At 35.2% G+C, this 27284-nt stretch overlaps 1 protein-coding gene across 1 annotated transcript in view; it reads left to right on the plus strand.

The window, feature by feature from the left end:
• The first annotated feature begins 2708 nt into the window (after nt 1-2708).
• The window catches only part of LOC127506040 (SH3 and multiple ankyrin repeat domains protein 1), a 47218-nt gene continuing 22642 nt past the window's right edge, over nt 2709-27284 (plus strand). The window contains exons 1-8 of the mRNA XM_051882156.1: nt 2709-2959; nt 6685-7325; nt 20578-21093; nt 23159-23362; nt 24529-24600; nt 24759-24867; nt 25508-25659; nt 26464-26631. Coding sequence (XP_051738116.1) covers nt 20665-21093; nt 23159-23362; nt 24529-24600; nt 24759-24867; nt 25508-25659; nt 26464-26631 — 1134 coding nt within the window. The 5' untranslated portion in view covers nt 2709-2959; nt 6685-7325; nt 20578-20664. The remainder of the gene's footprint in view (nt 2960-6684; nt 7326-20577; nt 21094-23158; nt 23363-24528; nt 24601-24758; nt 24868-25507; nt 25660-26463; nt 26632-27284) is intronic.

Below are 27284 nucleotides of genomic sequence, written 5' to 3' on the forward strand. Positions count from 1 at the left end.
AAGTGCAATTATTCCATGTTATCACTCAGTTAATAAAGGCTGTTTTAGATGGAGTTTAGCATGCCAAGTATATATTTCAGGTCATCTAGCTTTTGCATAAAATATAAGAAAATGTAAGTATTGCTTGGGAAAGTTATAACTAATTGCATATCATGCACAACAACACATATGTGCTAAATGTTGCAGTTACGCTTGTAAATAAACAGCATGAGCAAATTTCAATGACATTGACTATTAGTGATTTTAGTAATAATATATAATAGTAAGGTTTATTAAATGGTTCATTGTTTACTTAACTTGTATATTAAACAATTTTTCATACAATGAAAATTTTTTTTTTTACGAGAGAAGCGATGCAAAACCCTCTTCCCCAGCACAAATATCTGTGTGCTGACCTGTTAATTTAATTAACTGATTAATTTAATCAGTTTAATTTAGTGAAATTATAAAATATTTGTACTGTTTGTTAGTTAACCTGAAATGACCTTGGGTCATTTTAAGCTTCTACACAGAACAACATCGCCTGTTCTCATGTCCTCTTTTAACTCTTGAGGTTTCTGTATTTTCAGTGTGGGCAAAGCAATTTTCCGTGTCTGCTGGATTAACAACATTAACCACACTGAACCACACTCTGGTGTTTAGTGAGCGATGTTTTTAGTGCAGAGTGCAGAAGCTCTGAAACTTGTTGTATTACTTAAAGTGCAGTAGTGGATAAAAGCAGATAAATGTTGTAAAATGGACATTCATTGAGTCATTCGGGCCATCTTGCAATGTGATCTTGATATTGATTTTACTATGATTCAAATGAATTCATTTCTGTCAGGAGGTCCCACAGGCCAGTGTGTCCACAGGAGAGCAAAAATAATATCTGACCACAGATCTCAAACCCTTATTGGTAAGTTTGAGAAAATGCTTTACACCTCACACTCGGCAATGTGACAAATGAATATCAGACACACAAAATTCTATTGCAAAACAGACTAAAAAATATTTAAGATATATTTTGTTTCCATTGTTTCCACCACTGTAAAGTGACATGCACTTTAGTGACAGGAAATTATTATTTTTTTAATACTGCCCTCCATTTCATATCTTCTGCTTTCAGTTCAGTGTCACAGTGTGTCTTCATACTTCTGACTTAAGCTTTCATAATCTGTTTCTGTTGTATTCTGTTGTATGCTTTATTTCTTTTGGTCAAGATGTAATCCTAATCCTTTATATTATTTGTGCAACAGGAACAGGAACACAGCTTTACTGTGTGTGTGTGTGTGTGTGTGTGTGTGTTACCTTCCTGTGCATTTCCCAGAATACCCAATGCTGGTGTTATTTATGAACAGAAACATGCCTATTAATCAGCCCTTTGTTAATTCTTTTTATTTTTGATTAAATAGATTTTGCATTCACCAAATGTACGTTAAATATGTTGGTTGGTTGTTGGTACAGTTCACAATGCATACTCACAATGTTTTTTAGACACGTATAAGAACATTTTCACATGTACAGAAAGAAGTTCAGAAATGAAAAGATGATGCTTTTGGTAAAATAACATAGTCGTTTTGGCCACATATGAATTTTATAGCAGCACTTTCTATGAAACCTGCATAATGATGCATTATACTGTAATTATTTTACAGTGCTCTATTATACACATTTTTTCATAAATAATTCTGTTATAATCTTTTAATCGTATTTACATTTACATTTACATTTACATTTTTTATCCAAAGTGACTTACAAAGCAATTTGTCACAGATCTGTTCACATAACACACAATGTTTCAGTAACACATCTAATAATATAAGACATTATGCATTATAATCCTTTAAGCTTTTGGTCTTGACATAGCTTAATTTTAATTAGCTGTTTAAATAATTCATTATGAATATCTTTATAATGCATTATATACAGTATGGATGCTTCAGAGATGGTGTTGCCAAATTGATTATCCTATGATCTTTTGAGTGAGACAGAATATCTGCCAAATTGTGAAATCTAGACGCAGTAAACTTTGAGCCCTTGCCTTTTAATAGTTGTGTTGTGAAAGAGAGATTTCGACGTCTGTGGTAAAGTAATGGTGACTTGACGCACATCCTGGTTTTGCAGAGAAAACTGTTTTCCTGTAACAACAGCCCTGTCTGGAAAAAAAAAAGCTCTAACCATAACCTAACCCGTAAACTAGAGGGCCTAACCTAGTGATGTTGGTAGTCGTACAGTAAACGTTGTATTCCAGGACCAATAAGGATGTTGACCCAGGCAACATCATTTTTATTTTATTTGTAAACATTTTATTTTCCACTCACTCTGACTCTTAGAATTTGAAATGAGCTGTTTGTTGTTGTTTTGATAGAAGTAAATGTTAGTGATTTTTTTTAAGGCATGTGGGTTTGCTGTCAAGTTAAGTGTATTTTTTAAAGGATTAGTTCACCCAAAAATGAGAATAATGTCATTTATTACTCACCCTCATGGCGTTCCACACCCGTAAGACCTTCGTTAATCTTCGGAACGCAAATTAAGATATTTTTGTTGAAATGCCTTCAGGAAGCTTCGGAGTGTTATGAATCAGCGTGTCAAATCAGCGGTTCGGAGCGCCAAAGTCACGTGATTTCAGCAGTTTGGCAGTTTGACACGCGACCCAAATCATGTTTCGACACGCTGATTCATAACGCTCTGAAGCTTAATGAAGCAGTGTTTTGAAATCGGTCATCACTATATAAGTCGTTATTTATTTATTTATTTTTTGGCGCACCAAAATACTCTTGTCGCTTTATAATATTAATATTGAACCACTGTACTCACATGAACTGATTTAAATATGTTTTTAGTACATTAATGGATCTTGAGAGAGGAAATGTCATTGCTGGCTATGGAGGCCTCACTGAGCCATCGGATTTCAACAAAAATATCTTAATTTGTGTTCCGAAGATTAACGAAGGTCTTACGGGTGTGAAACAGCATGAGGGTGAGTAATAAATTACATTATTGTCATTGTAATACTTTTGTAAGCTGTGATAGTGTGTGGGATTTTCTTTTGCTTTTGGTTTTATTTTATTTGGACATAACTGGACGTCAGTTGAGACATGTCTCAAGTGTTTTTTTTAATGTTGCTTTTTACAGAGTATCAGCCTTGGAATAAAAACCACTGCCTCAATTCACCAAAACTATACATGTCCAAAGAGAAAGTGAGGGAGAGAGATAGACAGACAGACAGATCAGTAGATAGATACAGTAGATAGATGTAGGCAGTTAGATAGATGGACAGATGGGTAGACAAAGATACACAGACCATTGCTGGTTTAATTGTTGCATTTGTAAAAACAAGTGTTCATTTTAGATCTATGAGCTAATATATGCTGGATTAAGGATGTAGGCATATTTTTGATGTTTGCAAATTTGTACATGAAAACAGTTGTGTGGGAAATTTTTGCTTGTGGCTTATTAGTCAATGCCATGATTGACTAATATCTAATGAATGATTAATGCAGTACATTACTGTCTGTGAGTCAGTGATGTGGCTTCAGACATGTCGGGGATTTTATTTGCATTCTCTTAGAGGAACGGAGTTCATGTTCTCTGCAAGTCATCATATGCTTCATCATTCCAGTAGTTATATTTTAACGTTAAAACAGTCCAAACATTTTTAAAATGCTTAGTATAGAAACAGAAGTAGGCGGATTTTGTTTTTACTGACCAGTAGGCTTAATTAGTGGTATTTACTAAATTAAGTATCACTATTCCCATCATCCTGCAGCGCTTGTGCTCCAGATATGAATAATTCCTCAAATCATGTGTCTTCTTGCGGCATATTGGTTATGATTTTATTCCTCTTGTACAATAAAATGGGTGACTTGCATTAAATCCCACAGATTTGCATTGAATCAAGCATCAAGGCGTAGTGAGTTTTCTTTAGAAATGAAAAAATAAAATGTATAATATAAAATGTGGCTCAATACAGCTTTGAGAATTACTTGAATAAGTTATGTATCCTTATGGATAATGTGATTAATTTATACTCAAGATGTTGCTGTTTTGGTAGCACAAGATAAATGCCTGCTAATCAAACAAAACCAGTATATAAGTGGTTTCGCATCTACTGTCTTTGTCTAGTAAATCAAATTGATGTTATTTGTTTAAAAACTGCTCTGTGAAGATGTTAATGCATTAACTAGTAACTGAAGTGTTTATCTGCTTCATTCTAATTTAAGGACGCTGAGCTTTGATGTTATAGTGAGAGGATGGGGTGGGACTTAGGTCCATTTTGAAAGGTCAGAAAACAGGACAGCAGTGGGAAGCGACATAGCCTTACTCTGGGTACAAACAGGCCACGTTCAGTTCCGTTTTGAAGGGAGTGACTGAAGAAAAACATTTATTAGTAATTAGGTAGTAGGACTGTTGGTATTTCACTCCAACACTGTGTCAGATCTACTTACTAATGCCTGAAAATAGAGAGGTACAGAGAAAACCCACACTTGAGGACTCAACAACTAGAAAACCACTGCCTCAATTCACCAAAACTATACATGTCCAAAGAGAAAGTGAGGGAGAGAGATAGACAGACAGACAGATCAGTAGATAGATACAGTAGATAGATGTAGGCAGTTAGATAGATGGACAGATGGGTAGACAAAGATACACAGACCATTGCTGGTTTAATTGTTGCATTTGTAAAAACAAGTGTTCATTTTAGATCTATGAGCTAATATATGCTGGATTAAGGATGTAGGCATATTTTTGATGTTTGCAAATTTGTACATGAAAACAGTTGTGTGGGAAATTTTTGCTTGTGGCTTATGTGTAACTGATATTATAGTAGGTGGTTGCCAGGGTGTTACTATGTGGTTTCTAGGTCATCTTATGGTCTGTAGATGTGTTTCAGGTCCTTCCTTTATTGTGCATCTTTTTTTTTTTTTCAAGTTCACTTTTTTTTTTTTTTTTATGATTTTTGTGCATCTTTTTTTAAATGTTTTTATGGTCCAGCAGGTGACAACAGTGTCTGATATATTGCACGCAGTATGGTCAGGTTCCTGGACAAATAACTCGTATGAAGCAGTTCTTTGTAGAGATGCACCGATCGAATGATTGGCCCGATGACCGGCCGGTCAGTCTCACGTCTTTCCGATTCCGAGTCGGTCCGTTTTGTTACCACCGGCACAGGCAATAACGTCAGCTATGCATTCTAGCTCTCTTCTCTCCGATGCCGAAGTGACACGCACCCACCTCCTCTCAGTCACTCATCTCATTCGCTCAGGTTAAATAGGGCTTGTATTGCACATAATTTTACTAATTCTCACAGGTTTCGTGCTCACACCAGGTAGCTTGTGAGTCACAAGTACCAAATCTGGGGGATTCACTCACACTTTATCTGAGTGCGCGCACGACTGATGGTGAAAAGTAAGTTAGCCTACTAATGTTGAATTTAAGGATGAATTATTGTAACTAACTGTAAAACTAACTTGCCGCTTCAAATAACGGTATATCGATTATTACATCATTATGGCACCAGGAGGCGACAAGTGACTGTTAAAATGTATTTGACATTGAATGATTCATTCAAAAGATTTGTTCAAAAACATTGATTCATCCAGTAATGAAACAAGTGAAATAGTTATGAGTGAGTCATTAAATCATTCATTCAAACCCATTTTTTTAAATTAATTAATTAAATATTTTTAAATAGACTGCAGCAATTAATATTTTGTCCTCTAGTAAATAATTATACGCAATTTTGTTTAGTTGTCTATTCAGAATCATGGGAGAATCATGATTTCTATTTGAAAGAAACAAATAAAAATCTTGATTCTCATTTTATCCAGAATCGTGCAACTCTAACACAAATTAAAATAACACATGCACGTTCATCTTCCGCGCTGCTGCAGCAATTTTTTAAAATGTTATGTATTGAGCCCTATATGTTTCGTCGGTTTTTATATTGTTTGTCAACACACATTACATATTAGCCTATGTATCTGCATCCACTAATCTTCCATCCATACTGACTAGTGCTGGCTATTTGACAATTCATAATCATTCATAATTATTTTGAGCAATAGGATTATATAAAATATATAATATAAAATTAAATTATATAAGTGGCCTATATAAAACTACAAAATAAACATTCATCAATCAGTACTTTTTTACTTAAGTACATTAAAAATCAAGTACTTTTGTACTTTCACTCAAGTAAAATTGAAAAGGAGCACTAAATACTTTCACTTGAGTAATATTTTATGATACGTATCTGTACTTCTACTCAAGTACTTGATTTGTGTACTTCGTCCACCACTGGAAGTACTACTACAGTTACTGAAACTAAAAAATGAATAAAAGCTGTATAGAAATAAGAAAGACAAAAGCACATCAAATTACTAAAATTAAAATTATAAAAACAAAAGCTAATTCTAAATATTAATAAATACTATTATAGTCTATAAATAATATTAAAATAGTAATAGGAGCACAAAGTCTGCAGGACACTATCATAGTGGAAGAGGTTTCATCACATCACTATGAGCACTAGTACTAGTGATGCTTAACTTAGTAAAAGCCACTACTAAGAAAGAAATGCCAAACAGGCCTGATTTAAAAGTGAAGGAAGTGCAGACAGGCTCTTTTGAAGCAGGGAATGTATTATTCTGTCTCTATCTGATGAAGGCCAGTCATTCTGTCTAACTGCTTTGTGTCTAGGTTTTTCTCGAGTGTCCTCGTACAAACCTTGTGGGTGAGAGACGGTGGTTGATCTCAGCGTGATGAGGACAGGTGATGATTTCTGCAGCCGTTCTCTAATTCGCCACATGAACACTCGCAGTCAGGCTAATTTCTCCTCTAATTTTTCTGTCCATGACCCACTTGTGTTCAAGAGTGTGTGTGAGTGTCACAGTATGTTATTAGCTCAGAAAAAAGACATGTACACATGCTCACACAAATGCATGCATGCATGTCTTGCATTATACATGTGAAACTGTATGTTTTCCTCCGTGGTTTCATTGGTTTCCGAGCGTAACAGATGAGTTCTTCCCACAAAGCCACAGAAGATCCGGATGAAACCCAAGCCTCAGATGCGAGCCAGTTTGATCTAGCATCCGAGAGGCCGTGTGTGTGTATGTGTGTGGAGAGCGAGGCTGGAGGGAGGAGTGTTTGAGTGCATGACAGCGGGATGAGAGAGATCTCAGAAGAGAGATTGTTCCAGTGCTGGAGGTGATCCTGCGTGGACGCAACGCCTGGATGTGCACGTTTACTGGCGTTTCTATGACTGTTTGTTTTTCTCTGGACCCTGTTCTGACCACGTCTTCTGTGCTGGAATGAGGAAGCTCAGGCTGGACATTCAGGTATGAATTCCCACATGGATAATGCATCCGTTATGATGCTTAGATGGAGCAGATATAATAGCGCTTGCAAGAAAAACTATTGCATGGATGTGACTCCCGAGATGCTTGATAGATGACTTTTGAGAAAGTGTTGCTTTGCGTACTTTGTGCTGGTGTGCTTTAGCAAAACTGTGAACTGCAGTAGTTGCATATGCAGTGCTTTTGACTTCAGTGTGTGTTTTGCTCTAAATTGTGCTGATGGTGAGTGGGTGAGTATGTGTGTGTGCTGTTTTTCCTGGTGTGAGAGGCCTGCTGAGACCAAAGGTAGGTCACTGCACGCAGAGAGCATAATTATGCACTCAAACACTTATCTAGGAAATCTATATAGCGAGAGAGTAATGTGAACTGTTCATCTGTGTGTGTTTAAACAGTTAAATCGAACAGCTAATTGCACTCAAACTATGTTTTGTATGAGCACACTGTGCATTGTGATCTTAAGCTGTGTATGACATGCATTCTTGCTGTGATTTATCTTGATGATTTAGTTTTTAAAAAAGCAGGGACTGTCGAAATGTAAATATTCAAACATATGCTCATAGTTGTGCCAGATTTATGTTTATGGAACTTTTTTGTAACCAAATGCAATGCAGAAATGTGAACGTGTTTTCAGAGCTGTCTGGTCTGTTTCTCTCACAAAGCATCATTACTTCAGAAGTCAAATGGAAGTTGTGCACAAGGTGTATTATATTGTGAAGACATTTTTATGATACTTTTTATGGTCAAAACCTGGTTATCTTTCATTTTGAAAGATCATCCCGCTTTATCACATGGTCATAAAACATGAAACAAAAAATCTGTCTGTCCATTTATTCCATCCATCCATCTATCCACACATCTGTCTATCTATCTATCATTTGTTTGTTTTATAGTTCGTTTGTTCATTCTTTCATTCGTTCTGTCGTTTGTTTGTTTGTTCATTCGTTCTGTCGTTCGTTTGTTTGTTCATTCTACCTACCGTTTGTTTGTTCTTTCTTTCATTTGTTCATTCATTCTATCTATCATTTGTTCTACTTATCGTTCGTTCTACCATTCTGTCGTTTGTTCGTTCTATCGTTCGTTCTATCTTTTGTTCATTCTATAGTTCGTTTGTTTGTTTGTTCATTCTATCTATTGTTTGTTTTTTCATTTTTTCAGTCGTATGTTCATTCGTTCTATCGTTCGTTTGTTCTAATTATCGTTTGTTCGTTCTATCTATCGTTCGTTCTATGTCTGCCGTTTGTTCATTCTAGTTTGTTCGTTGTGTCGTTTGTTCTGTCGTTTGTTTGTTCATTCTATCTATCGTTTGCTCATTCTTTCGTTTGTTCAGTCGTTTGTTCATTCGTTCTATCTATCGTTTGTTCTACTTATCGTTTGTTCGTTCTATCTGTCTTTCGCTTGTTCTATCTATCGTTCGTTCTATGTCTGTCGTTTGTTCATTCTATAGTTTGTTCGTTCTGTCGTTTGTTTGTTCATTCTATCTATCGTTTGCTCATTCTTTCGTTTGTTCAGTCTATTATTTGTTTGTTCTACTTATCATTTGTTCTACCATTCTGTCATTCGCTCGTTCTATCTATCATTTGTTCGTTCTATAGTTCCCGCTTTATCACATGGTCATAAAACAGCACATCTGTCGGTCTGTCCGTTTATTCCATCCATCCATCCATCCATCTGTCTATCTATCCATCTATCTATCCATCTATCTATCTATCTATCTATCTATCATTGGTTTGTTCTATAGTTCGTTTGTTTGTTCTTTCATTCGTTCTGTCGTTCATTTGTTTAATTTGTTCTGTCGTTCGTTTGTTTGTTCATTCTACCTACCGTTTGTTTGTTCTTTCTTTCATTTGTTCATTCATTCTATCTATCGTTTGTTCTACCATTCTGTCGTTTGTTCGTTTTATCTATCGTTCGTTCTATCTTTCTATCGTTTGTTCTGTAGTTCGTTTGTTTGTTTGTTCGTCCTATTGTTTGTTCATTCTTTCGTTTTTTAGTCGTTTGTTCATTCGTTCTATCTATCGTTTTTTTGTTCTACTTATCATTTGTTCGTTCTGTCGTTTGTTTTCTGTCGTTCGTTTGTTCTATCTATCGTTCGTTCTATGTCTGTCGTTTGTTCATTCTATCTATCGTTTGCTCATTCTTTCATTTGTTCAGTCGTTTGTTCATTTGTTTGTTCATTCGTTCTGTCTATTGTTTGTTCTACTTATCATTTGTTCTACCACTGTCATTCGCTCGTTCTATCTGTCATTTGTTCGTTCTATAGTTCGTTTGTTCGTTCATTTGTTTGTTCATTTTATCTATCATTTATTCATTCTTTTGTTTGTTCAGTCGTTTGTTCATTTGTTCTATCTCATTTGTGCGTCTACTTATCATTTGTTCGTTCTATCTATTTGTCATTCGTTTGTTCTACCTATCTATTGTTCGTTCATTCTTTTTTTGTTCATTCTTTTTTTGTTCATTCTTTCGTTTGTTCAGTCATTTGGTCATTCATTCTATCTGTCGTTTGTTCTACTTTTTGTTCATTCGTTCTATTTATCTATCATTCGTTATCTATCACACCCTATCAATTTTTTGTTCATTCGATATTTCGTTTGTTCGTTCTGTCTAGTTTCTCTTCATCTTTTTGATATTCTTGAACATAGTAGCAGGGATTTGTTGTGCTTTCTGTATGAGAGCAGCATCGTCAGTGTGTGACGTTTGTGAGGTGTGGACAGACTGATTGTTGTGTTCTAATTTTTCTTGGTTTGGTGTTTTTTTTTTCTCCAGCACTTACACTCATTCTCGTGCCCTGAGCTCGATCTCAGCATCATTTGCGTTCTGTCTCTCCTCGTCCCAGTTTTCTCTCGCATTCCTCCTCTCTTCTAGAGCGCTGACCTCCAGAATGTTGTTGAAGGAGGTCACGGCTGTGGGTTTCCTCCTCGTTTGGTTCCTTCCATAAAGCTTTTGCTAATTATTTGGGCTGTTCACACGTGATTTCCTGTGTTAACATCACCTGGGTTATCTTGTACCAGTTTCACACTGTTCATTCAGTAATCTGGGTTAATAATTGCCAGTTTTGAGGTTTTACACTTAATATTATTATTACTATTATTTCTTGCTTATTTAGGATTATTGATCAAACCATTAAAGTAGGGCTGGGCGATATGGCAAAAAAATAAAATCTCGATTTTTTTCGGAACGATTGACCGATTCACGATTTCGATTTTTTTTTTTTTTTTTTTTTTTACTGTTTAACTAGTCAACTTAAAAACTTAACTACAATATGATTTAAGTAACATTCTCTTTATTAACAATCTGGTTAAAAAAAGTTCCATTCCAAGTGCACCACACATGAAGTGATCATCATGGTGTAAATGTAAAACAATTTGTTAAATATCTTTGCAGAAATATGCCTGAAATATGAAGGCAAATGTTGTACAAACTTATCTTAAACACATCCTATATACTCAGAAATAATATAAAATAAGAAAATGCTAAATATTTCTTAGCCAAAAAGTAATAGCAATAAATAACACCAGTAATAGGCTATTAACAGCAAATGCTTTGTAAAAACAGAAAACAACAGCAGCTTTCAGCCTGTCACCATCATGTAAACATGAAATATCAAACAGGTTTACAGGTTTTTGCATTCCATTGCACTATTTTTCCTATTGTTTTTATGTTTGGCGGACATGTTTAGGTGTTGCACTTGTGTCTCGCGTTTTGCAGCGTCTTACCCATGAAACGGCATTTTAAAAACACGGCGGTCAAGTAAAAAAAAAGCTCAACTCGCGTTTAATAACTTTGCCTTTTTTTCTCATTCCACTGCCTGTGTCTTATTTTTATAACGCAATAACGCATTTCTGAATGAACAGCCGCTTATAAGATTAGTGATGTGTTCTACATTCATAGAGCGTCACATGAGAGCGGTAAATCAGGCGCGCCGGCGCCATCATGAGGTCGGATCATTTTCTTCTTCTAATACGGTTATCATTGCTGTATTGTCAACATGTCCAGTTGTAACGCTTGCTAACATTTTTATTCATTTTTATGCAAAACATTAAATTCGAATTAATTGAAAAAATCGGAAAAATCACCCAGCCCTACATTACACTGCAGTCCGTAAGTTTTGACTCTTTGTCACCATCTCTGTTTGAAACCTGCAATTGTAGTTATTTGTGGAATTATCATCTTTACATGGGTTGTGCCTCGGCACGGCTCCTCCGCACGGATGAATCTAATGTTTGCTGTCAGTCACCGCATTGATGTGGATACTGTACTTCTGAATCACAGATTGTAGTCTTGAAAGTATGGCCAAAATAAGATTTTTCCCTAGAAAATGTCATCTGAGTAAGTGACAAATCTGCCACTTTTGATCTGACCAACTGAGGAAAAAAAAAGCATGACAATAAATCGCGCTATGTGTATTTAGTGTGTATTAGCGTTACTTGTAGATTTCAATTTCTGCACAGTCTAATCTCTAAAGTTAATGTGTCATACCATACAATCCGCCATCAAAATGATAAAATTAATTATTCCAGCTGCTGTGAGAAAAGGCTATAAATGATCCGCCACCTTCAGAATCCTTACATGATATATAGCCTTCTAGCTGGGACTCCTTCTTTAGGTAACAGACGTGACGTAATGACGCAAAGATGAACAGCAGCACAAATTTCCCGCAAAAACCCACCAGTACCATTCAGATTAGAAAACATTATTACAATCTTACCGTTGTGAATTGGGCTAATGTAAGGAGATAGTTTTGAACACTGGCTAGTTATATACTTGCTCAAAAAATTGATTTTGGATAATTTTTAACCAAAAAAAGTTACGGACTGCAGCTTTAAGTATATGACAAGCATGTTATAGTAGTTTTAAATGTTTGTATACATTTTGGCATGTAAATCCACTCTAGTTATCTTAGTTCTCTAAAATGTATCACAAAAAATAGAAGAAAATGCATGCTGGAGTGTTAACCATTATTTTTAAACTGTTTTATGATGCTGAAATTAAACAGTGCATAAATATTTTACATCATAAGCAAAAATTCAGTAAGCATTAATGATTTATATTTGGCTGTATGTTGCTTGAATACTCTTTATCTTTGGCACAAGAAAAGGAGGGCTAACTAGCTCTGAATCAGAGCTTCATAAGCCAGGGTCAAAAGTGGCCTTTAACTTGGAAAACCCTCTTTATGATTATCCTCTTATATACAGTAGCGCATGTAGGTTGTGCATTAGTATTCAAGGAAGTTGTGCATTTTTGAATCTCCACTTTTTAGCGTATTTCTTTTCAGCTCATTTTTCTCCATTTGTTCACTGCAGGAGATCTATCTGCTTCACATGTGCTAGTGTGGTTTTTGTAGGACAACATGGTGTGTTAATTTTAGCAACACTGGTCTCTTTGGTGCCTTACTGTTCATGTTGATAAATACTGTAACATGCACCTGTATTTTTCTGATATGCGTCCTCGCATCTGTTTTGACAAATTTAAAGTCTGACTTTTGTAATAGCAGCAGGAGATATCTGACACTAAATTGATGTAAGATGATGGTTGATAACGATTCTGCAACGTCACATGCTCAGTAAAGGGCTGTTTCTGGATGTGACTTGGTTTATTAAGAATGTTTGGCTTTTTTGAACAGATGGAGGTTTGCTTTAACTTTTAACAAGTCTTCAGACTTATGATTAAATGTATGCATTTAAATGAAAACAGAATAAGTGGAAATATAAACTCCTAGTTTAAATAGATCTGTTTACCTCTAAGGTCTTTCCTTATTATGTAAATTACGATATAGTATATACACTACTGTTCAAGAGTTTGGAGTCAGTAATAATTTTTTTTTTTTTTTTTTTGAAGAAATAATACTTTTCATTCAGCAAGGATGCATTAAATTAATCAAAGTGATTAATTTAATTAAAGTGAAATTAAAAAAAGTGTAAAATCGATTAATTGCAATTAAATGATCAGTTCACTTTCATATTAAAATTTCCTGATAATTTACTCACCCCCATGTCATCCAAGATTTCCATGTCCTTCTTTTTTTTTTTTCAAATTACGGAACGAACGCGGTTCCAGTTACGTTTTTTCCGTAAGTTGAATAGGGAAGGTGTAGGACATACAGCATAAACTTTTTGAAGAATACGGAAGGCGATCTGGCAGAAGCACTTGCGAAGCGATCATTTGTGTTTATAAAGCATATACATTTTTACTTTTTTTTAGAAAATTACTGATCATTTCGCTAGATAAGACCCTTCCTTGTCTGGTATCGTTTAAAGCTCTTTGAAGCTGCACTGAGACTAATTTTGACCTTCAACCGTTTGGGATCTATTGAAGTCCAATATATGGAGAATAATCCTGGAATGTTTTCATCAAAAACCTTAATTTCTTTTCGACTGAAGAAAGAAGGACATGGACATCTTGGATGACATGGGGATGAGTGAATTATCAGGAAATTTTAATATGAAAGTGAACTAATCCTTTATTCGTATCTAACATAAAAGTTTGTAATATATATGTATGTGTATGTATATGTGTATATATATATATATATATATATATATATATACATATGTATTACTTTTATGTTAGATACAATTAATTACAATTAATCGATTTTATAGCACTACCATTTAAAATATTACAAAAGATTTTTATCTCAAATAAATGCTGTTCTTTTGAACTTTCTCTTCCACAAACACATGAACTGTTTTCAACATTGATAATAATCATAAATGTTTCTTGAGCAGCAAATCATCATATCAGAATGATTTCTGAAGGATCATGTGACACTGAAGACTGGAGTAATGATGCTGAAAATTCAGCTTTGATCACAGGAGTAAATTACATTTTATTTTAAATTGAAATAACATTTCACAATATTAATGTTTTTACTGTAGATTAAATAAATGCAGCCTTGGTGAGCAGAAGAGACTTCTTTCAAACTTTTGATTGGAATGTATATTATTAGGTTGTTGCCTGCATTTGACTGTTATTCATAATAAATCTCTTATGATCTTCAGGCCTCCCACGTAACACTTCTTTTCACCTGCAAACAAGTGTACAGATGAGGGGACGTCAGTCATTTCACTCATTCATGATCCCTGGGGTTTAAAACATCATTGCACCATGAACACTAGCAGGTTCATTATAGAAACAGAAAGTGGTTTTGTGCTTTTCTCAATGGCTCAATCTCACTTTGAGCTCCAGGGAAAGAGTGCAGAAAAAAACACCAACACACGGTTTAATTGTCCGTTATCTGCGCTGTCATTCTTTTCTAATGGAGTGATGGCCGGTGAGAGACACAAAGAGCGTGAGCGAAAGGAAGAGACCAATGCCGGACCTGGTTGCTCCACTTCTTTTTAACGGGTTATAAAAGTGGGACAGTCTGTTCCATGGCAGTTCTCCAATTAAAGTTTCTGGGGACCAATTCACTGGAAATATATCTATATTCACCCTGTCCTACATAGGAGGGGGTGGTGCGCTGTGTATGTGAGAGAATGAAGTACAATACGATAGGAGGTGTGTGTAAAAGGGTTTCTTCTCGCAAAAAACTGAGCAAGCTGAATGGACACTCGGACGTGATGCGTTAAGTGCGAGTGGGAAAAGCCTTGTAGTTAGCCTTTAGTTATTTATGTGACCCAATACTGGACTACTAACTAAATTGCATTTGTTTCATGGTGGTATAGTATTATTTCACAGCCCTTGTCTTGTGTCCGGTGTCCTGACAGACTGGTTTCTGCAGTCTCTTTGCTGTTTTCATGACCTGGTCTCGTATCAACGCTCTTCCCGCTTTGTCCTTGGGCTGCTGGTTTCTGTGTGGCGCCTGCGTTACTCTCTCTGAATCGTCTCTAGAGAATGAAATGAGGCCAGTGCTCTATTTTTCCCCACCTGCCCCAGTCAACTGCCAATTATACAGCTGAGAGCTAATCAGGCGAGGGAGAAACACTTATCTGCATTCTCATTGGTCCTGTTTTATTAGCCGTTTAATATGAGGGGATTCATGCATAGATGAATATAGTTCTGAAAATTGTTCTAAATGTAAAAGAAAGCCACAACTGTAGCGATAATGGCACAGAGGAACTGCTGTATATTGTTGGAATCACTTTCAGAACTTTTTTTCCAGCTGATGAACGATAAAAACATTGACAGCCAATCAGAATCTGATCAAGCATTTAAAGCGAAAGATGAAAAACTGCATTGCGTGCTTAGAATAAACAGCACATTATCGTTCGTTGGTGTGGATGCTAATATAGTTATTGTTATGGTTATTGTTCTTGGTGTGAACGAGCCTTTACATGTCATATGGTTGAAGAATTTTCAACAAACTTTATACAAGTGCAAAATAGTCCAATACAGCAAAGCACGGCTGGATTTATACTTGCATTAAAGGCAAACGCTGCTGAAAAGACCGGCATGTTGTTTTGGATGCTGCAGTAGTGTTCATTTTGTTTAGTCATAGTTTTTGTGATTTGACAAAAAATACCTATAATATCTTTAGTTTCCTTTAGTCAATATTTTTTCTTTCGAAACCTGTATGCATTTTTAAAATAAGAGCCAAATTGTGTGCTATAAAGATGCAGTTGTGAGAAATAGTCACAATTACTTTTTTAACTCAATTTTATTTCTTGTCATTTATTTTCGCACTACTACAACTTTTAATCTTACAATGAGAGACAGCAACTAGCTTCCATAATTTCTAGATTTTTTTTATATTCTATAAACATTGTTAGTATTTTCTTAAGCCCTTGCATACTGGACTACTAGTAAAATTAATAAAAATTTTGAACCAAAAATTATTCAGACACTTTGACCTGACCATGTTTTGCTTAAGTGTTATCTGACATAATTAAGATTCTTTTTTTCTGACACAGTTTAACTCTGAGATCTTGTCGTATTTTTTAAACTATAGCGAATAAACTGTATTAATGAATGAAATGTTCAAGGGTGTCTGAATACATTTTGGTTTGACTGTATATCCATCTATCCATCCATCCACCCCAATGGAAGCCTGTATTAGAAACTCTATTTTGACATCAGTGTATTTTTATAAATGGAATGCGCAATTGATTTGGATGGTTTGTGAACGAGACCATCTGTGTCTAATTGGCCTGATTCACCCTTGAATTGGCACCCGTGTAACCAGTCAGGTTTCCTAACAGCCTGTTTTAAACAGTTGATAAGACTCAAAGTCAGACGCCACAATCTCTTGCTGACTGTCTGATGTATATTGCATATAAAGATGGGAGGTAAACTTTCTTAATCAATCTGATTGGGCTTTTTTTTCCCATCAGAAACAAAGTTGTGTTTACAAGTTCCTGGGTTGATTCAATGGGTGCTTTTGAGGATGAATTATCACTGGATTTGCCAAATTTTACCTGGTTAGTGGCATCAAATCTTTATAAGATATTCAGCTTATTGTTTATTTTGTAGTGTTTTTTTGTATTCTGTTCACAGAAACTGCCAAGGCATAATTTATGGTTCCAAACCAGTCTATTATTGTGGTTGTCTATTTCAGATAAATCACACATTAAAAATCTATTTTACTTTATCATGAGGGAACTGAAAACTCATGCATTTACAAAGAAGGAAGCATGTGGTGTGTTTATCATCTTTGAATACAGAGATAGATTTTCATAGCCAGAAACGATCAATAAAATATTATAGATTAATCAAACAGTCCAAAACCAAATTATTAAAAACCCAAATACAGTAATAATTAAAGCATTGGTAAAATGCTCATTGCAAATAGAAAGGTCATATGATTTATAAATAGTATTCCAATAATAATGGGAGTTACTGCAGTATTTACAGTGGGGGAATGTGCACTTGATGAACCACAAACAGGTTGTGATATTTAAGGTAAATAACCATCTAAAGCTGTGAACAGGTGAATCAGTCACCACGAGCCGTCAGTAATGAGGTGACGAAGATCTCTGGAGGTTTACAGGACAGTTTCTTAATGTGGACGTCATTTACAGTATTTAATGTACAGATGACAGGCATTGAGGAGAGGTGCAGATGTCTTGTGTCTGTGCAGTTATGTTCTTTAAGTGTGTAAAATAAAGCGGAGATAAATCATGCTGACTGAAAGCTAATAAATAAATTCAGCGAGTCAGTTTCCCTCTTGTGTGCAATTAAACAACAGTATAATCAGCAGAAATACTGCGGGCTGATGCTTCACAGCTACAGGACAATGACCCCAATCACACGCTTAATGCAACCAATGTAATCTGTAAGTCAAGTCAATTTATTTGTATAGCACATTTTACAAAGTGCTACATGTCTTCCATCACTGATGACACTTATTCAGCACATGCTCGGTAAAGAAAAACAAGTTTAACCAAATCATAATTTTTTTGAATGTCCAGTAGTTTACTTTTTTGCTGTCTAAAGTTTTGGCGTGTTTGAATTTAAATTTAAGATAAAAAAAAAAAAGTGTTTGTGGGTAAAAGTTAATATGCATGACAGACCATATGACACAAAAGATTTTACAATGGCCATGAGATTGGAGCAGTTGCAACATTTAAGAAATAAAAGCTGATTAAATTGAAAAATTGAGACTTTAAGAACATTATTTCACTGATGTATCTAGGACTGTTTTTCATTGCTGATCAATATATTATTGGGGAACAGGAATTAACCTATTTTATATAATTATAATGTAGGTCCCACTCAAAGTTTTGCTTTAAAGGAGACCTATAATGCCCCTTTTTACAAGATGTAATATAAGTCTCTGGTGTCTCCAGAATGTGTCTGTGAAGTTTCAGCTCAAAATACCCCACAGATCATTTATTATAGCTTGTCAAATTTGCCCTTATTTGGGTGTGAGCAAAAACACACTGTTTTTGTGTGTGTCCCTTTAAATGCAAATGAGCTGCTGCTCCCGGCGTCCTTTCCAGAAGAGGGCAGAGCTTTAACAGCTCACGCTTCGGTTGCTCAACAACAACAGAGCTGGAGAATCTCACGCAGCCAAAATGAGGATTGTCAGTAACGGTGTTCAGCCTTACATTGTTCAAACCGGAGTCGGACACTGATGGAGAGACTCAGGAAGAAGTTACAACTTTTAGACGTTTCTGAATGGTTAGTGGATAAATTTATGTAGTTGCTGTGGAGTTGAGGGGGGGGGGGGGTTATGTAAATTTTAGGGTTAGTGATGTCACTAACCCGGGAAGAAGCTCGTTGTAGTCCCTACCATCCGTTTGTTGTAGTCCTTAAACAGAGAATTCTGTAAAAGAAAATATCTCCCTTTGCATTGAACTTTGAGCGTCATAACTTTCTAACTATTTTTCTTCCTCACGTATCTTCTTTCACAAGAGAACCATAGTTATTCCAGTAGCGCAAAGGAGTTATGCTTCTATTTTATATTGATAATCTTTTCAGGCACACAAATGGGTGGTGAAGAGTAACACAGGGTTCCCACGGGTCATGGAATTTCTGGAATATCATGGAATTTTAAAAGGTCTATTCCAGACATTGAAAGTCAGGGAATTCTATTTTTTTTTTTTTTTTTTTTTTTTTTTTGTCGAAGTCATGGAATATCAGGGATTTTTGTTTGTCGCTTTAAATTTTAGTTTCCATTTATCAAAATGTAATTTTTCTATACCGCATTTTTTTATTGCGTTGTTTCGCGTGTTTTGTGTATTGTTAAGCTGTTTTTCAGTGGCATTTTATTCCCTTCCTACTCGTCAACTTAAGTCAAATGCAGTCACCTGTACCTGTTAACTAAGGCAGACATGCCAGGAAAATGTAAATTTCAAGAGCTATGGCTACAAAATGACCACTTCAAAGACCTAACCAGCCGCGACACGACAAAGGATTCTATTTTTGAAATGGTTTCTGTATTTCTTGGAATTTGCAGCTAATAGTTCAGGTCATAGAGAGGGAACAAGGACATAAATGCACAAAGAAAAGTATTTATTACTTAATACTTACAGTTTGAACGTTCTTGTTTCCTTTTATCTCTTTTATCTCAAACTCTGAGGTAAATTATCCATTGTTGCTCTCATAGTGGCTATTAAAGTCATGCAAAATGATATTCAAGCTCAAACCATTTTAATATTAAGCAAAGCTCAAACAAGTGTATTTCATGACAAAGATTGTATCAGTCACTGAGTATGTATTTTGAATAATGTTTTATGGTTTAATTTTGTTTAGTTTAATTTAATTTGGTTTTCGTGTTTAGCTGCCCGCCAACACGCTGTTATGATTGGCTGTGATTTATGATTGATTTTGTCGTCTTGTAGCTTTGTCAAGTCTGGTTAGGACACGGTAAGCTAAAGAAAAAAAAGGACGCGGTAAGCCGCCTTTTCACTGCACGATTTTCACATTTCGCCATGGTAGAATAAATAAAAATGAACAGTCTTATACGGTCTGCAAAAACTAAATGTGTAGAAATCAAAAGACTGAATGATGAACTTGATGAGAAACAGAAAATCCTGTAAAGCGTTTAACCCCTGAAAGCATAAAAACTATAAATTAATTTCTGTAGAAATAGTACAGAAAAATATCAAAGTGCATTTAACGGGTAAAAGCGCAAAAAAGTAGTGTGTATGAGTGTTTAACTTAGTTTTGTACTAAAAACGTCTGTGAACAAGTAAATAAAGCTTGCAAATGGATGTATTTAAAATACTGTCTGTGGCTGATTTTTGCTCAGTGCTCAGCACAACAGCGGCCTGTTTTTCCGTTCATTACAGGTCATGGAAATTCAGCTTTTTAGTCAGGGAAAAGTCATGGAATTTGACATATGGCTTAGAGTGGGAACCCTGATAACAGTAACAAGCTAAGAGCAATAACATCATCTTGGAGATGCACATGGATGCCACCAGCACATAGAGATTCACAGAGAATAACTAAATCATACTGTAATTTAACCCAAATTCAACTTTCAGTCTTCCGCAAATTGAATCCAGTCTGTTAGCCCTGGAGATAGAGCTGGAGTTAGTTATTTTTAGAAATAAGATGTGGAGAAAGATCCACATACTGTATTAGCTTGCAGATCTTTGTTAAATAAAAGGTTCCAAAGCTTTTTTTACTTAAACGTACTGTTATTTATTATAGATTTGCAGGCTATACAGCAGTGTTGTTTCCAGGGTGTTGCTACACATTAGCTAAGCTGGTTTATTACTGGTCTAAGTTAAAAGATATCCTGATTTCTAGGTGTGGCATTATATTGACTCTGTATATTAACCTGGAATTTATTTTAAGATGAAAAAATTAAATGCATCACCCCTCTAATGATTATTCTTTTCCTCTTTAGTCTGTCTAACATTAAGGTGGACGTCGATAAGCACCATGACCCAACAGCATAACATCAACACTTCTTGCTGACACGGTGCTGCAAAGGATGCTAGGAAATACCAAGCGTTTTTTTGGCAGCGCCGAGGACAAAGAGGGTGAGGATGAGGAGGATGAGGAGGAGAGATTGAAGAGAGCGAAACAAAATGGGATGATCGAAATGGTAGACAAAGAACACCAGACCCGGGGTGGACGCAAGGCGGACGGATCCAAACCGGCAGCCGTTGTGATTGGATGGCAGAGAGGAGAGAGACAACCGAGGGCTGGCAATTCGGGCCAAAGAGGAATCCCACATTTGCCCAGTCAGCCGACGCTTTATCATCAGACAACCAATCAGCCGCTGTATCACCCGGTCTTGACCAATCAGCAGGCCCGGCGGCGTATGATGGAGCGGAGCATGACCACGGTCACGCCTGTAGAAGACTCGCACCTCGCTGTGATCGTCTTCCGCATCGGCATACCTGATATCAAACAAACGGTCTGTGCATTTCTGTTCACACACATTCAGACATACACACATTCACACACATTCAGACATACAAACTCTACTAGAGAGTGGCCGATAATCATTTTGACTACTTTTCGACGTATTCAATTTTGCGTACAGAGATTCATGTCTACCAATAATAATAATAATAATAATAATACTGCAAATATGACTTATTATTATTCATAATATTATTTATAATTAATATTTCATTTTATTGCTGTGTAATGTCTATTTTTGTTGTTAATAATAATATAAATATTCACAATTATTTTATTTTTATATTTGTTTTTTAGTTATTGTTGTCAAATAAAGTAAAATAAAATAATTTAAAATTCTATTATAAAATAATAGTGTAATATAAATTATATTTTAATTATGTTTATATTATAAAAATCTAATATAAAATTCTATTTTTAATAATAATGATAATAATATTTTATTTTTATAGTTGTATATGTTTGTTTAGTTATTATTATCATTAGCATTATTATTATTACGGTTATTATACATATTCATAATTAATGTTTTATTTTTATAGCTGTAATGTAGATTTTTGTCATTTTTGTTATTATTAAGGTTATTATTCTTATTAATATGTATTATTATTATAAAAAATATAATATAAAATTATATTATTAATAATAATGATAATAATAATATTTTATTTTATATTTTTTATTTGTATAGTTGTGTTTATATATGATTTTTTAGTTTTTATCAGTATTATTATTATTTTTATTATTATAGTTAATATACATATTCATAATTAATATTTTATTTTTATAGCTGTAATGTAGATTTTTGTTGTTTTTGTTATTAAGGTTATTATTCTTATAAATATGTATTATTATTATTATTATTATTATAAAAATACAATATAAAATTCTATTATTAATAATAATGATAATATTTTATTTTTATAGTGGTATATGATTTTTCTAGTTATTATTGTCATCAGTTTTATTATTATTATTATGTAATACTCCAGTAATCTCACATGTCTCCTCTAGAGTTTCAGAAATAATGTCTCAGACGCTAAAATCTGTAATCAAAATTCAAAGATCTCATTATAAATATTTATGAAATGTTGCTGTCTCCTTTGCTAAATTAATGTCTGATGTTCACTTTTCAGTCATAAACACACACACACAAACTGTACAACAGTAAATGTTCCTAATGAGTGTCAAAGAAACACACACACACACACACACTTTAATATACTCTGGATCTATTGTGTCTCCCAAGGTTATCGTGGGAGGGATTGAGACATTAAAAGAAAATTAAAAAAATAAGTTAATTCATGGGGAGAAAAGGGGGAACATGGGAATCCTTAATGAAAGAATATTTAGTGCATTTGTATATTAGTGTGTGTGAAGCTATTCTGGGGAAATTTTAAATAAACACACACACACACTGAGCTTGAGTTTCCTCTCATGATTTGTGTGGGAGCTCCGACCTGATTTAATGTCAAAATCACTCTCATCTAAACTCCTGACTCAATTAGCAGCTCACTTAACATGCTCAATCGCGGCACATTAACAATCCCCAGATAAAGCAGCATGCTAGCACTCACTCTTCACAGTGCTGAAGTTTTGCTGTTGGATTTTAATATGCAGGATGGTTCATTGTTTGCAGTATGTCAGATGTTTGTTTTAAAGCTTTTGAAAGGGCTTGTACAAAAAGGGCTTGTCAAATGCAAACAAAACATGAGCTCTTTTGTGTCGTTTTAAATTCATTTTCAACAGGTGTCAGTATTTTAAAGCATACAAAATCCTCAATCTTTGTTGTGTACCACAGAAAATGATTGCAGCTTGTCCTTCAGGTTGCACACTTTGCATGTAAACCCTCCAAAATGTCTTTCCCATAGACATCCATTGTAAGTGCATTACTGTAAACATGACTTTTGTATGAGGTGTTGAAATGAAGGTCTGTGGTGAACCACAGCACGTCACAGATGCTGTCGATAAATCTGAAGTTGTTTTGAACCTTAAATCCAGTTCAATCTGTTGTTCTTACTCTCTCTCAAACCTGTTTTCTCTCTCGCCGTCTGTAGAAGTGTTTGCGGTTTGATCCCGACTCAAGCGTTTGGAGTGCGAAGCAGCAGATTATTTGTTCTCTCAGCGAGTCGTTGTGGGACGTTTACAATTACGGCCTCTTCCAGCCAGCTGGAGACGGACGAGATGCCAAGTTCCTGGAGGAGGAGCGCTTGCTTCGAGAGTTTTCCCAGTCCCTGGAGAAGGGAGTGCCCTACCTGGAGGTGCTGTAGCGAATATTAGATCACAGGCTCACAAACACTAGACAACATCACCCAGAATAACCTTAATGTCTTGGCTGCAAAAAAGCTGGAACATTTCAATCGTTAATGGCCTGTAAAAAATGGTACAGGTCATTTAACTCATGTTGAGCCTATAGGGGCAAGTTGTCACAACAGTAATCTGCTGTTAACATAAACTAACAATACTTTAAAAGCATATTCATTTCAGCATTTACTAATAAATTATTAAAATTCAAAAGCTGTATATATTAATATTATTTCATGGAGTTGAGCTAATACAAACCATCAATGAATAATTGTATTTTGATTAATGCTATTTTAATTAATGTTACTAAGCTTAATGAATAATGTAACAAATGTATTGCTCATTTATAGTTAATATTAGTTAATGCATTAATTAACATTAACTACTGGGAACTTATTGTAAAGTGTGATGGAACACCTTTATGAAAAATAATGAAATGATAAAAAAAGATAATTAATTGTTTTTAAACTATATTAAAGGTTTTTTTTAATGGCATTTCAGCACAATTTAAATATTAAAATAGTTACAGTATAAAAAATGGACTAAACTATCAAACTTTTGTTATGACTGTCAGAAACAATACATTAAAGTTTAATGAATATAAAATATAAAAAACACATATTAAGGTAAAACACTTTTTTCACATTTATGAAAAATTCACATCTAGAGAAAATGGTTTAATCTTTCAAATGATTAAAATCTACATTATATAGTTGACTCTTGTCTTAATATGGCAATTTTTATTATAGTTTTTAGATTTTAATTATTTATTCTTTGTTAATCAGACTTTTTTAGATGTATTAGGAAGAAGTTCATTAATTATTAGTTTTTGTTTATTTGTATTTTATTTTTCCTGTCTTTTATTTTATATTTTTTATGTCATTTTTAACAAAAAAAACAAACAATTATTTTATTTTATTATTTTATTTTGTACATTTGGCTGTGAAATTGAAAATTCAAGACTCCAGAAGTGGAGCATTTGTTTGTTGTGCACAGTTCGGACCGACCATCTATTTATGGCTCATTTAGTTCTTGTTTCTCATAAATCACTTCAGTAAACTGAACAAGCTTTAACCAGTTTCTCTCTATTCCTCCCTCTCTTCCTGGTCTCTTTAACTCACAGTTCAGATATAAGACACGGGTCTACAAACAGACAAACCTGGATGAGAAACAACTAGCGAAGCTGCACACCAAGGTAAATACAGGACGAAAATATTAACATCCACCAAAAACACATCTTGTGTAATTGTAGAAACGGCCAGCAAAAATGAAATGTCCAGTAGAGACGGATGTGTTGTGGATGAACACACTAAAGGAAGGAGGTGAAGTGTCTGTGTGTGTCTCCCTCTACAGGCCAATCTGAAGAAGTTCCTGGATTATGTTCACGGTGGAGCTGTGGAGAAATTGAGTAAAGCTCTGGATAAAGGACTGGATCCGAACTACCACGACACTGAGAGTGGAGGTGAGACGCAACTTAAACTATGTGAAGGGTCATGAATCCTTTAGGAGTCTCCAAATGGTCATTTTGAAAATATGCCAAAACAAACCCTTAAATGCAGCTTGCAGATTTTTTTGTAGTGCTTTAATTATATAAACTCCTGAGTATGAAATTTCAAATGAGAAAAAAAAGTGCAATAATTTTATTTGGACAGTCAATGTGATCCTGGAGGTTAGATCTGTTTTTGATCCAGATTGCATATATGATGTAGTAGATGTAGATTACATGGAGAATGTTTAAAGCTTTGACATTTTCAGTTCTGATGAGCATCATTGTGTCAGAATCGTCTCATTTCATTGACCTTAAACTCAACACTCATTATGCTCCTCTGAGTCTATTTTCATCATCTGTCGTGCTTTTTCATTGAACGGATGCTTTTTATTTGATGTGACGTTCAGCGCACTAATTGCACTGACGCTTAGAATAAGCAAGAGTTCAGTATCTCGCTCACAGGCGGTATGATGTCACAGTAACGCTGCAGCTCATTGGCCACTTCTAACCGAGACAATCCTTTCATGTTTGCCATTTTAACATTTAGTATGTCTGTTATTCTTAAATAATGCTGTTGTTCTGTTGCTGTGTAATGTTTTCATCTGTCTCTCAGAGACGCCTCTGACTCTGGCGGTTCAGGGGAGTCTGACTGTGGAAGGGATTCGTGTTCTGGTGCTGAACGGCGCTCATGTGGATTTCAGATCCAGAGATGGACTCACACCCCTCCACAAAGCAGTCAGAGCGCACAACCAATCCGCACTGATGGTACAAACACGTGCAGTTCATTGAACAAAATGCATTTCAATATTTTGAGGTGCACCAAGTAGTTTTTTCTCTCTTAAAATGCCCCTATTATGCTATTTTAAAGTTCCTAATTTTGTTTTGGAGTCTCCTACAATAGGTTTACATGCATCCAAGGTCAAAAACACTTTAATTTTCTCATAATATTTTTTTGCCACAGTGTCTAAATCAGTTTGATCAAGGATTTGGTCTCTAAACCCCTCCTTTCCTAGAGTCTGCTCTGCTCTGATTGGTCAGTTGTCACAGTCTGTTGTGACTGGTCAACCGCTTAAAGCGCATGTTGGAAACCAAACGCTCATTACCATATCTGAATTTCAGCTCTTCCTCAGCACTTGATACACAGTGATATTAACAGTAACGATGGCGTCGGTTTTACCGTATCAATTCCAGCGTGAGTCCTCATCCTTTGGAAGTGCATCAAAGTGGATTTTCTTTCATAGTGGAGAAAACAGCATCTTCTCAACATGTCAACAACACGAACCAAACTCTTCTCAACTACAGCTACAGTGTTTGAGGGCGGGGCAAAGTAGACGTTGTTCGTGGGCAGCCAATTAAGACCATAGGCTGGCATTATGCAGATTTATCACAAAAATACATAGGTTCAAGATCATGACCAGCTAAATACTTGGTTTTATCTCCATAACCTTTCATTTGCAGAAGAAATGTATGGTGACAAATGCAAAATATTGATTTGTGCATCTGTAATGGGGTTTGTTTGTAAATCTTAATGTGCATAACTCTTCATTTCCATTCCATCCCATCTTTCAGGCTCTGCTGACTTTGGGTGCTTCTCCGGATTATCGAGACCGCTGTGGTCTGACGCCGCTGTACCACTCGGTGCTGACAGGGGGCGACACGTCCTGTTGTGAAACTCTGCTGTACTATGGAGCACGACTAGGAGTCAGAGATGAGAACGGCTGGGACGAGTCACACCAGGTGTGCGTCACGTTTACAGTCTTAAACACAAGGGAATAATGAATATCTAAGATTATGGATTCTTTGTGTATATGTGTGCATGCATGTGTCCGTTTCAGTTGGTTTTGGTTTATATTCACACATCATTCTCTCTTTTTTTGGTTTTCTTTTCATCTCTCTATGTGGCTGCTAAATTTCCACTTTAAATCAGTCAGCATCCCTGCATTTCTGTTTCCAAGGCCTGTTGCACATCTTTGATGGCCCACATTAAAATTTATAATAGAAAAATGTGTTTTGCTACTTTAGATGACTAGAAATAGTAGCCTTAAGCATTCAAATGTGGAATTTTTAAATGTTTGAATTTTTAAAAATTCAAATAGTGCTTGAATAATGACATTTGAGCTATTTCCCATCAGTCTCTCGTGCTCTTTGCCCTTGTGATTCTAAACACCTGCACATACTTGTGCGTTTCATCCTGGTCATCACTGAGTGTCTGTATTCATAAGCAGCTAAACTCTGTTTATCCTGTGTTGAAGATGTTTTTCCCCAATCATCAGGTGTCAAATGGTGGGATTCCTCAACCTTTATCCTTTAACCTTATTACACACCAAAATGTCAAAACTAAAATGAGGGAAATAATGCTAAATGCCAACAGTAAAATGCAACTAAACGTA

The sequence above is a fragment of the Ctenopharyngodon idella genome, chromosome 23 (assembly GCF_019924925.1).
Source record: "Ctenopharyngodon idella isolate HZGC_01 chromosome 23, HZGC01, whole genome shotgun sequence".
NCBI classification, from domain to species: Eukaryota; Metazoa; Chordata; class Actinopteri; order Cypriniformes; family Xenocyprididae; genus Ctenopharyngodon; species Ctenopharyngodon idella.